Source organism: Callithrix jacchus, chromosome 22 (assembly GCF_049354715.1).
Source record: "Callithrix jacchus isolate 240 chromosome 22, calJac240_pri, whole genome shotgun sequence".
Classification (NCBI taxonomy): Eukaryota; Metazoa; Chordata; class Mammalia; order Primates; family Cebidae; genus Callithrix; species Callithrix jacchus.
In genome coordinates, this window is record NC_133523.1 from 44954772 (window position 1) to 44965114 (window position 10343).

Sequence of the window (10343 nt, forward strand, 5' to 3'; positions counted from 1 at the left end):
CATTACAGCTCACTGCAGCTTTGAACTCCTGGGTTCAAGGAATCCTCCTGCCTCAGCCTCATGAGTAACTGGGACTACAGGCATGTGCCACCACACCTGGCTAATTTTAAGATTTTTTGTTTGCCGGGCACGGTGGCTCACGCCTATAATCCCAGCAGGCCGAGGCGGGTGGATCACGAGGTCAAGAGATCGAGACCATCTTGGTCAACAAGGTGAAACCCCCATCTCTACTAAAAATACAAAAATTAGCTGGGCATGGTGGTGCATGCCTGTAGTCCCAGCTACTTGGGAGGCTGAGGCAGGAGAATTGCTTAAATCCAGGAGGCGGAGGTTGCAGTGAGCCGAGATCATGCCATTGCACTCCAGTCTGGGTAACAACAGTGAAACTTCGTCTTTAAAGCTGGTCTCAAACTCCTGGGCTCAAATCCTTCTACCTCAGCCTCCCAAAATGCTGACATTATGGGTTTGAAACTTCTCTTCCCTTGGTCAGGCACACTGCGGCTCACGTCGGTAATCCCAGCACTTTGGGAGACTGAGGCGGGCGAATCACCTGAGGTCAGGAGTTTGAGACAAGCCTGACTAACATGGCAAAATCCTGTCTCTACTAAAAACACAAAAATTAGCCAGGCACTGTGGCTCACGCCTGTAATCCCAGCACTTTGGGAGACTGAGGCGGGCGAATCACCTGAGGTCAGGAGTTTGAGACAAGCCTGACTAACATGGCAAAATCCTGTCTCTACTAAAAACACAAAAATTAGCCAGGCACTGTGGCTCACGCCTGTAATCCCAGCACTTTGGGAGGAAAAGGTAGACAGATCACCTGAGGTCGGGAGTTCAAGACCAGCCTGACCAACATGGTGAAACCCTGTCTCTACTAAAATTACAAAATTAGCCAGGCATGGTAGTATATGCCTACAATCCCAGCTACTTGGGAGGCTGAGGCAGGAGAATTGCTTGAACCTGGGAGGCAGAGGTTGCAGCGAGCCAAGATCATGCCATTGCACTCCACCCTGGGCAACAAGAGTGAAACTGTTTCAAAAAAAAAGAAAAAAAAAATACAAAAATTAGTCAGGTTAGCCAGGCATGATGGCAGTTACCTGTAATCCCAGCTACTTGGGAAGCCGAGGCAAGAGAATCACTTGAACCCAGGAGATGGAGGTTGCAGTGAGGTGAGATTACGCCATTGTATTCCAGCCTGGGTGACGGAGCAAGACTCCATCTCAAAAATGCCAAAACAAAATAAAATTAGCCAGCATGGTGGCACATGCCTGTAATCTCAGCTACTCGGCAGGCTGAGTCAGGAGAATTGCTTGAATCCAGGAGATGGAGGTTGCAGTGAGCTGAGATCACACCACTGAACTCCAACAAAAAACAAAAAAAAGAAAGAAACTTGACATTCCAGGCACCCCAGAAGCTCTCCAGGTCCCCAGCTGTCTTACAGACTTCTGTTCCTCTGCCTTCTCCCCTTCACTTGTAAATCTGGGTATCCCTTGAAGCTCCACCCTGAACTCCCTTGCCAGGAAAGCCTCCTCACCACCAGCTTCAGTGCCGCTTAATGCTGTCACAGCCTCCCAAACTCCATCCCCAACCCAAGGTCTCTCCCATGAGCCCCAGACTCAAGTTCTGCTCCTGGCTGCCCCTCAGGGCCTTAATAGTCCACCATATCCCAATTGAGCTTAGTGTCTTCCACCATATGAGGGATGGCCCTGCCGTCCCATCCAGTTCATTGAGCCAGACCCTTGGGCACTGTCCTTGCCCTCTTCTTGCCTCTCACCCTGAAAAGTCTTGGGTCCCCAAGTCCTGCTCCTCCTGCCCTTGAATCTATCTGGCTCATTCCCTCCTTTCCTGGTCCCAGGTCAGGCCTTGTCCTGTCTCACCTACTACATTGCCAGGTTCCTCCCTGACCTTCTGGCCTCCCCTCCATGTCTACAAGGGGGTCTTTCTGGCACCCAGAGCTGACACTGTCTCTCGCCTGCCCAGTTTTCTCTGAACTCCCCATCACACTCAGGAGACAGTCCAGTGTGACATTAGAGGACACAGCCCCCACCTGCCTCTCCCTCTTCCTTTTCCATCCCCTGCCCGCTACATTCTATGTCCTGGCCATAAATTACCATTCTTCATCCCCACAAGATTCTTGACCTTTCTGTGCATCCATCTTTGGTTCCCTCTGCCTGGATATTTCCTTTACTTGGCCCTTAAGAAGCCCCTAAACATTCTCTCTCCAGAGAAGTCATCTCCATCCCTCCACAATATGGTCAGTCTTGTTCCAGTGTCCTGCCTGCACTGGGCCTGCTGTCTGACCTGTATTAGCTGCTTCTGGTCTGTAAGTGCCTTCTCCCCACTGCCTCACAGACTGAGCCCGTGGTGGGCAGGGTCTGAGTCTGGCCCGTGCCTGTGTCCCCAGCATGGGGAAATGTGCAAAGAGAACTGAGAGAGACTGAGTGCAAGGAAGGACCGAGTTCTGGCAAGGGGGATGAAATCAGAGAGGGAGAGAGAAGGAAAGAGAGCCGGCTAAAGGGAGAAAGACACCAGGAGAAAGAAAAGCACTGGAGAAGGGGAGAGACAGACACAGGTCAGGCCCTCTTGCTGGGCAGGAGCGCCCTGCAGGTGGTCGGCCTGGTGGGCCCTCACCTTCCCTGGGTGCCTGGCATCACCCACCATGGAGCTGGCAGACGGTTGGCTTATGTCTTGGCAGAATTAATCTCAAATAGCCAGATTCCAGCCAAATTTTGTTGAATGAATGAAGAAACAGGAGAAATGGCTGGGGAAGGGCGGGACCGATGTGGGACCAGACTTTCCGAGGCTCCAGATGAGGCCTTTGAATACAGCAATCAAAACTCGTCTTGCTGTTCTGGCCTTCCACTCACAAGGTTTCATAGCCAGGCCTGGGGCTGCCACAGTGAGCACTTAGACTCAGGGAACCTGGGTGGTCAGAAAGAGTTTAAGCACTTGCCCCCTGCCCTCCATCCTCAGCGACCCCAGCTGGGCCCTCCCAAGCTCCCCAGGGCAGTGGGCAGGATAGTCACCTGTGCAGAGCAAGAAGATAGCTGAGACCCAGCCCAGGTAGAAGGACCAGGAGAAGAAGGTCTGGACCTGGGGGTTTCGAGGCTGATCCCACCGCTCGCTGGTATACACCGCCATGGCCACCAGCATGGAGAGGGCTGGAGACAAGGACAAGAAAGATGGTTCAGTCCCTCGGCAGGAATTTGCTGGCTCCCAATGCCCCAGTGCACTTCAGAGTCCTTACCTGCAGCAAAGGCTGTGATGGTTGAGATAAGGGGGCCTCGGCCAGGAGCAGACAATGAGGGGATGCAGGACAGGACCAGGAAGCTCACAGACACCAGGGCCCACAGGGCAGCCAGGATGCTGAAGCTCTGCGTCACATGGATGTAGCCTGATCACGGGGAGACCACTGAGCAACCGTCTCCTCTGGCAACCCTCCCCCACCCCAGGACACCCCCTCCCCTTACCTGCTACGGGGTCCCCATGCTCATTTGGCCAGAGGCCCGAGTGAGCTGAGAAGGTGGGACCCTCAGCCACAAACCAGAAGTCGGTGCTCAAAGCAATCAGGCAGAAAATCAGGCCCAGGGAGCCCGTAAGCAGGGCTAGGGACCGGAAGGGCTCCATGGGGGTAAGCTCGGGGCTTCTGGGTCCTGAGGGAGGAAGAGGCTGCTGATCGGACTGGAATCTCAGAGAGGAGGAAGCTGTACACCTGGAGGCTGTGCACCTGGACTCCTGGGTCCTCTGAGCTCAAGAAAGAGCGACCAGGAAGCAGTCTTGGGGCAGCAAGGGGTCCTGTGCTTTGTCAAATGAGGCTGGTTTGGTTTCACACAGTTCCCGGTAGCTGACTCTTTTCACATACCCTCCCTTCCTGGATTGCACAGGCAACGTCCTCCCTCCCCTCCCCGGGGTCCGGTTCCCTCCTTCATGTGTGGTGGGGGAGGACACGGAGGGTGTCAGATCGTCAGTGGTTTGGGTGGTGGTTTAGAACTTGCCTCTGTCACAGGTCCTATGACTCCCACCTGTGGAGCCCTCAACACCAAGTGTGGGCTTCCAGGAAGAGGTGAGAGAGAGAAAGAGGCTTGGGGGCCCTGAGGTGGGAGGAAGCCAGCCAGGCTAGAGTGTGTGTTAAGTGGGTGGGGAGATGTGGCCAGAGGGGACAGTTGGGGATGTGTCATGCTTTCCTGTGGGTTCTGCAGTCTTCCATTCTGGGAGGGGAAGGCCCCAAGTCTAGGGTCTCTGCTAAAGGAGGGGGCTTGGGAGTTAGAACTCCTGGGGCTTAAGGAAGAAGGAACTGGGGGCCTGAACTCCAGGTCCTGAGGGAGGAAGGAGCGGGCAGAAGCTCAGAATCCTGGGCCCGTTTGGAACATATGCTAAGGGCAGGTAAACAGCAGAGATTCACAATTCTGAAAGGTTTGCAGAGTTGCAGACATGCCCACATCTTCATCTGATTAATGAATTCAGTGGCATCTCTGCTTGGGTGGGCCTGGTGGCCTTTAATCACCAGGACTGGGGGCTTAGGGGTTGTTGGGGGACATAAGGACTCCAGTCCAGGGTTCTCCAGCCCTCCAAACGCTAGCTTCTTCCATCCACACCAACATCAGGTCCTGGCGACATTCACCCGTGAGCAGGTATAAGGTGAAGGTGCCACAGCCCAGGAAGAAGGCCCAGAAAAACCTGACCTCTGTGAAACAGGGTGATATGGTTAGGCTTTGTGTCCCTACCCAAATCTCATCTTGAATTGTATCCCCGTAATTCATGTGTGTCTAGGTGGAGACCGTGTGGAGGTAATTGAATCATGGGATGGCTTCCCCGTGCTGTTCTCATGCTAGTGAGTGGTTCTCACAGGGCATGATGGTTTTACAAGGGGCTCCTCCTGCCTTCGCTTGACACGTCTTCCTGCCACCCTCTGAAGAAGGTGCCTGCTTCCCCTTCACCTCCCACCATGACTGTAAGTTTCCTGAGGCCTCCCCAGCCATGCAGAACTATGAATCAATTAAACCTCTTTCCTTTACAAATTATCCAGTCTCAGGCAGTTTTTTTTTTTTTTTTTTTGCACCATCATGCCCGGCTAATTTTGTATTTTTAGTAGAGGCAGGGTTTCTCCATGTTGGCAGTTCTTTTTTTGAGGGGAGTGGATGGAGTCTTGCTCTGTAGCCTGGAGTGCAGTGGCACAATCTTGGCTCACTGCAACCTCTGCCTCCCTGGGTCCTGGTTCAAGCAATTCTCCTACCTCAGCCTCCCAAGTAGCTGGGATTACAGTCACAAACCACCATGCCCAGCTAATTTTTGTATTTTTTAGTAAAGACAGGGTTTCACCGTGTTGGCTAGTCTGGTCTTGAACTCCTGACCTCGTGATCTGCCCGCCTTGGCCTCCCAAAGTGCTGGGATTACAAGCGTGAGCCACTGCACCCAGCCAGGCAGTTCTTGATATCAGTGTGAGAATGGACTAAAACAGGGAGCAGCCTGGAAGAAGACCTCTGTGGTGAAGATGAACTGGGCCAGCAGTCCCAGGACAGCCGGCAAATGCGGAGAATGGGAAATGACCTGGGAGGCCGAGTCCTCTCCTGTATGAGAGAGACTCCAATTGGCAGCCCTCATCCCTCACTCACATCTGCACCACTCTGAGAACACATTAATGATTACAAACTCCCAGAGGTGGCAGAGGCCATGAGCGGGCCAGGTGTCCGGAAAGGCTTCCAGAAATCTGCCATGGTGTGCAGTGAGTAGTCAGAGAACACAGCTCATCTGTGACCCTGACCCCCTCCCAAACCCAAAGCCATCCATAACCGCAGCTTTAACCCCAAACCCAACTCCATCCCAAACTCAGTCTCAAGTCCAGTTCCAAGCACAAATTCAAACCATCCCTATCCCCAGAGTTAACCCTATTCCCATTCTCGAACACAACTCCAAACCGAATCCCATCCCTGTTAGTAATCTCCACCCCAGCTTTGACCCCTCATTTAAGCCCATCCCCGTCTCAAATAGAACTCCATTCTCAGTCCCAACTACACCCTCCACCCCATCCCCCAATTTGACCCCATTCCCAAACCTGATGCCATTCTAATTCCAAAACTCAACACCATCCTTAATCCCAGCTCCAACCCCTTCCTACCCTCAAATCTAACTCTATTCTCATTCTCAAACCCTACCCCATCTCCAAACCCAGCCCCTCTCCATTATTAACCCCAGACCCTACTCCAAATTCAACACTTTGGGAGGCGTAGGCAGGTGGATCACCTGAAGTCATGAGTTCAAGACCAGCCTGGCCAACATAGTGAAACCCCCCTCTCTACTAAAAATGCAAAAATTAGCTGGGCCTTGCGGCACATGCCTATAATCCCAGCTACTCAGGAGGCTGAGGCAGGAGAATCACTTGAACCCAGGAGGTGGCGGTTGCAGTGAGCTGAGATCGCACCACTGCACTCCAGCCTGGGCAACAGAGTTAGGCTCCATCTAAAAAAAAAAAAGAAGAAGAAAGTAAGAAAAACTCAAAAGAATGCAAGTATTTGTCTCTCACCTACCTGTGACCTGGAAGCCCCTCCCTGCTTGGAATTGTCCTTGACTTTTTGGACAAACCAATGTACTTCTTGCATATATTGATTGATGTCTCATGTCTCCCTAAAATGTATAAAACCAAGCTGTGCCCCGACCACCTTGGGCACATGTCGTCAGGACCTCCTGAGGCTGTGTCATGGACGAAAGTCTTCAACCTTGGCAAAATAAACTTTCTTTTTTTTTTTTTTTACACGGAGTCTCACTCTGTTGCGAGACTGGAGTGGGGTGGCTCGATCTCAGCCCACTGCAACCTCCACCTCCTGGGTTCAAATAATTCTCCTGCCGCAGCCTCCTGAGTAGCTGGGATTACAGGCGCATGCCGCCACGCCCAGCTAATTTTTGTATTTTTAGTAGAGATGGGGTTTCACCATGTTGGCCAGGATGGTCTTGATCTCTTGACCTCATGATCCGCCAGCCTCACCTTCCCAAAGTATTGGGATTACAGATGTGAGCCACCCCACCCAGCCTAAACTTTCTAATTAACTGAGACCTGCCTCAGATTTTTGGGGTTCATAGCTCATGTCACCTGCTTGGCCACACAGTTCAAAATGTTGGTTTTCTTAGGTCTCTATCAGTCTTGTCTAAGCACTGTCAGTTTTTTTTTTAATCACCTCAGGTCTCTTTCAACTTTCTCCAGCTCCTTCCAACCTCTCCTGGGCTTGAAAGCTCCTCAGTAGTCCCCATCAGCCACGGAAGACCCCTGTGGGGGTCACTCCAAGGGGCTCTGCTGTTTCTGAGGTTCTGCCCAGCCCTGAGGCCCACCCTGAACACCCAGAGAGCAGGTCTATATTCTGTTGCTGCTGGTTCTGTCTTCAGTGTTGCTGTCTTCACCCTGCAGTCCCAGGACTCCACACCAGTCTTGGACCCTCTGTCCACATCTGTATCCCAGTGATTATTTCTTGGACCCTCTTTTTCTTGGCCTGATCCAAACTTTCTCTTCTTCTCCCACTTCCCTTGTGTTCTTTCTGACCTCAAGAACTTGAAGGCAGAAACAAGATCTGATTAATTTGGGTCCCCCCAATTAATTTGAGTATAGAGCATTACACAAATCAGATAAGACTTTCATCCTCAGCCAGGTGTGGTGGTTCACACCTGTAGTCCCACCACTTTGGGAGGTTGAGGTGGGTGGATCACTTGAGGTCAGGAGTTCGAGACCAGCCTGACCAACATGGCGAAACCCTATCTCTACCAAAAATACAAAAAAAAAAAAATTAGCTGGGTGTGGTGGCATGCACCTGTAATCCCATTTACTCAGGAGGCTGAGGCAGGAGAATTGCTTGAATCCAGGAGGTGGAGGTTGTAGTGAGCCAAGACTGCACACTGTATTCAAGCCTGGGTGACAGAGCAAGACACCAACTCAAAAAAACAAAAGACTAATTTTCAATGAACCTACATTCTATTAAAGAAATGAATGATAATGATAAGCAGTTTTTTTTGTTTTTTTTTTTTTTTTGAGAGGGAGTTCCGCTCTTGTTACCCAGGCTGGAGTGCAATGGCATGATCTCAGCTCACCGCAACCTCCGCCTCCTGGCTTCAGGCAATTCTCCTGCCTCAGCCTCCCGAGTGCTGGGGTTACAGGCACGCGCCACCATGCCCAGCTAATTTTTTGTATTTTTAGTAGAGACGGGGTTTCACCATGTTGACCAGGGTGGTCTCAATCTCTTGACCTTGTGATCCACCCGCCTCGGCCTCCCAGAGTGTTGGGATTACAGGCGTGAGCCACCGCGCCTGGCCGGTAAGCAGTTATTATGGAAGGCATCATCATTTCTTTTGAGGCCCACTCTAGTCATAATATTTAATGGCTATTATTGTAATGATAAAAATATATTAAATCTCAGTATCACTAGAGTACATCCCAATGAATAATACTTCATGTAAGCCAACAAACAGCACTATCAATTGGCCTGAATAAATATTTATTGTTCAACAAATGTCCTTTTGAGTGATTCCCCTGTGCCAGGTGCTGTCTCTGAGGATCTACAGGAAACCAAAAGCAGACACAGATTGGCTGGGGCGCCTCATGCCTGTGATCCCAGCACTTTAGGAGGCTGAGGTGGGAGGATCACTTGAGACCAGAAGATCGAGACCAGTCTGGGCAACATAAGGATACCCGTCTCTCCAAAAGAGTAAAAAAGTTACCCAAGCATGGTGGTGCATGCCTATGGTCCCAGCTGCTCAGGAGGCTAAGGTGGGAGCCTCGCTTGAGCCTGGGAGGTGGAGGCTGCAGTGAGCTGTGATTACGCCACTGCACTGTAGCCTGGGTGAGAGTGAGAACCTGTTTCAAAAAAAAAAAAGAGCCGACATTGAATCCCAAAGTTGGTGGCTTGAGCAGCTGGAGAAAAATGGGTTGTCATTTCCTAAGCTGGGGAGGACCATGGGAGGCACACATGGGGTGTGTGTGAGATCAGGAACCTATTTTTGGATATGCGAGATTTGAGATGCCTCTTCAAGTGGAAATGTTGAGTAAGTAAGTAGGTTGAGTAGGTAAGTTGGAAACATGAGTCTGGAGTTATAATTATATCATTATTGCTAGAGTAAGCCCCTATAAATATGATTACTAGAATAAGGCTCAGTAAATATTTCTATTTAAATAGGCCTCGATACATTCTTAAAGAAAGCTTCAATGGCCATTGTTATTAGAGAAAGCCTCTATAAATACAGTAACATTTTTATTTGAGGATGCCCCAGTAAGTATTATTTTAGGGAATAAGCCTCTATAAACGTAACATTTATTAGCATAGCTGTAGTAAATAGTCTCATTATTAGAATCAGCCTTGTGAAATGGCCTTATTTTATGATAGACATCAGTAAATCTCATGGCAGTTGGCAACCATTTATTTTACTTTGCTTTTTAATTTTTTTATTTTGAGACACTTTTACCCTCACTCAGGCTGGAGTGCAATGTTGCAATCACAGCCCACTGCAACCTCAACCTCCTGGGCTCAAGCAACCCTCCCACCTCAACTTCCTGAGAAGCTGGGACAGGCACACACCAACATGCCCAGCTAATTTTTTTTCATAGAGATGGGTTTTGTCATGTTGCCTGGGGAACTCCTGGGCTTGATTAATCCACCTGCCTTGGTTTTCCATAGTGCTGGGATGACAGGTGTGAGACACCGAACCCAGCCAGCATCAATCAATAGAATGAACCACTAATGAGTGAATGAAGAGAAGATCACAGTGAGGAATACTGTGTGAAGAGTAGGTGCAGAAGGTGAAGGCTCAGGGTTCTGGTGTTTCCTTTGGGGGGCCCATGCGGGGAGGAGAGAGGAGGCTGGGGAGAGCCAACTGCAGGTAGGGTGGGCAGGGAGTTTTCTTCAGAGATCTTTTCATTTGTCCAATTATCTTACACATTCATATCCTGAAGTTGAAGTGTGGTTAGCTTCTGGGCAGGGACTGTGTGATTTAGCTCTGTTTCCCTCCCTGGAGAAACTGAGAAGCTCGGACCTCCATAATACAGCACCCCTTGGCTGGGCACGGTGGCTCACGCCTGTAAACCCAGCACTTTGGGAGGCCGAGGTGGGTGGGTCACCTGAGGTCAGGAATTCTAGACCATCCCGGCCAACATGGTGAAATCCCGTCTCTACTAAAAATACAAAAATTAGCCAGGTGTAGGGGTGGGCCCCTGTAATCCCAGCTACTTGGGAGGCTGAGGCAGGAGAACCACTTGAACCCAGGAGGCGGAGGTTGCAGTGAGCTGAGATCAAGGCATTGCACTCCAGCCTGGGTGACAAGAGTGAAACTCTGTCTCAAAACAATGACAGCAACAACACCCACAAAAACAG

General features: G+C 50.6%; 1 protein-coding gene across 3 annotated transcripts; it reads right to left on the reverse strand.

Annotated features, from left to right (window-relative positions):
* Positions 1 to 937: 937 nt before the first annotated feature.
* On the reverse strand, positions 938 to 3830 carry NKG7 (natural killer cell granule protein 7). 3 transcript variants are annotated; one of them, XM_002762426.7, is made up of 4 exons: positions 3471 to 3830; positions 3248 to 3394; positions 3027 to 3161; positions 938 to 2922 (listed from the first exon to the last, which is right to left on the reverse strand). In XM_002762426.7, the coding sequence occupies exons 1-4, from the start codon at positions 3625 to 3627 to the stop codon at positions 2864 to 2866; spliced, it is 498 nt and encodes a 165-aa protein (XP_002762472.2). In that variant the 5' UTR covers positions 3628 to 3830; the 3' UTR covers positions 938 to 2863. The 3 variants fall into 3 exon arrangements, with proteins under 3 accessions (XP_002762472.2, XP_078215682.1, XP_078215683.1); XM_078359556.1 differs by having other exon boundaries at positions 938 to 3161; XM_078359557.1 differs by having other exon boundaries at positions 3027 to 3394.
* Positions 3831 to 10343: the final 6513 nt, after the last annotated feature.

Bases quoted from the DNA above. Each gene is read 5' to 3' on its own strand.
- NKG7 (XM_078359556.1), bottom strand. From the start codon at position 3,627: ATGGAGCCCTTCCGGTCCCTAGCCCTGCTTACGGGCTCCCTGGGCCTG. The intron at 3,395-3,470 runs GTAAGGGGAGGG...CCCCGTGATCAG, and splicing joins GCATGGGGACCCCGTAGCAG to GCTACATCCATGTGACGCAG. The intron at 3,162-3,247 runs GTAAGGACTCTG...CCTTGTCTCCAG, and splicing joins CATCACAGCCTTTGCTGCAG to CCCTCTCCATGCTGGTGGCC.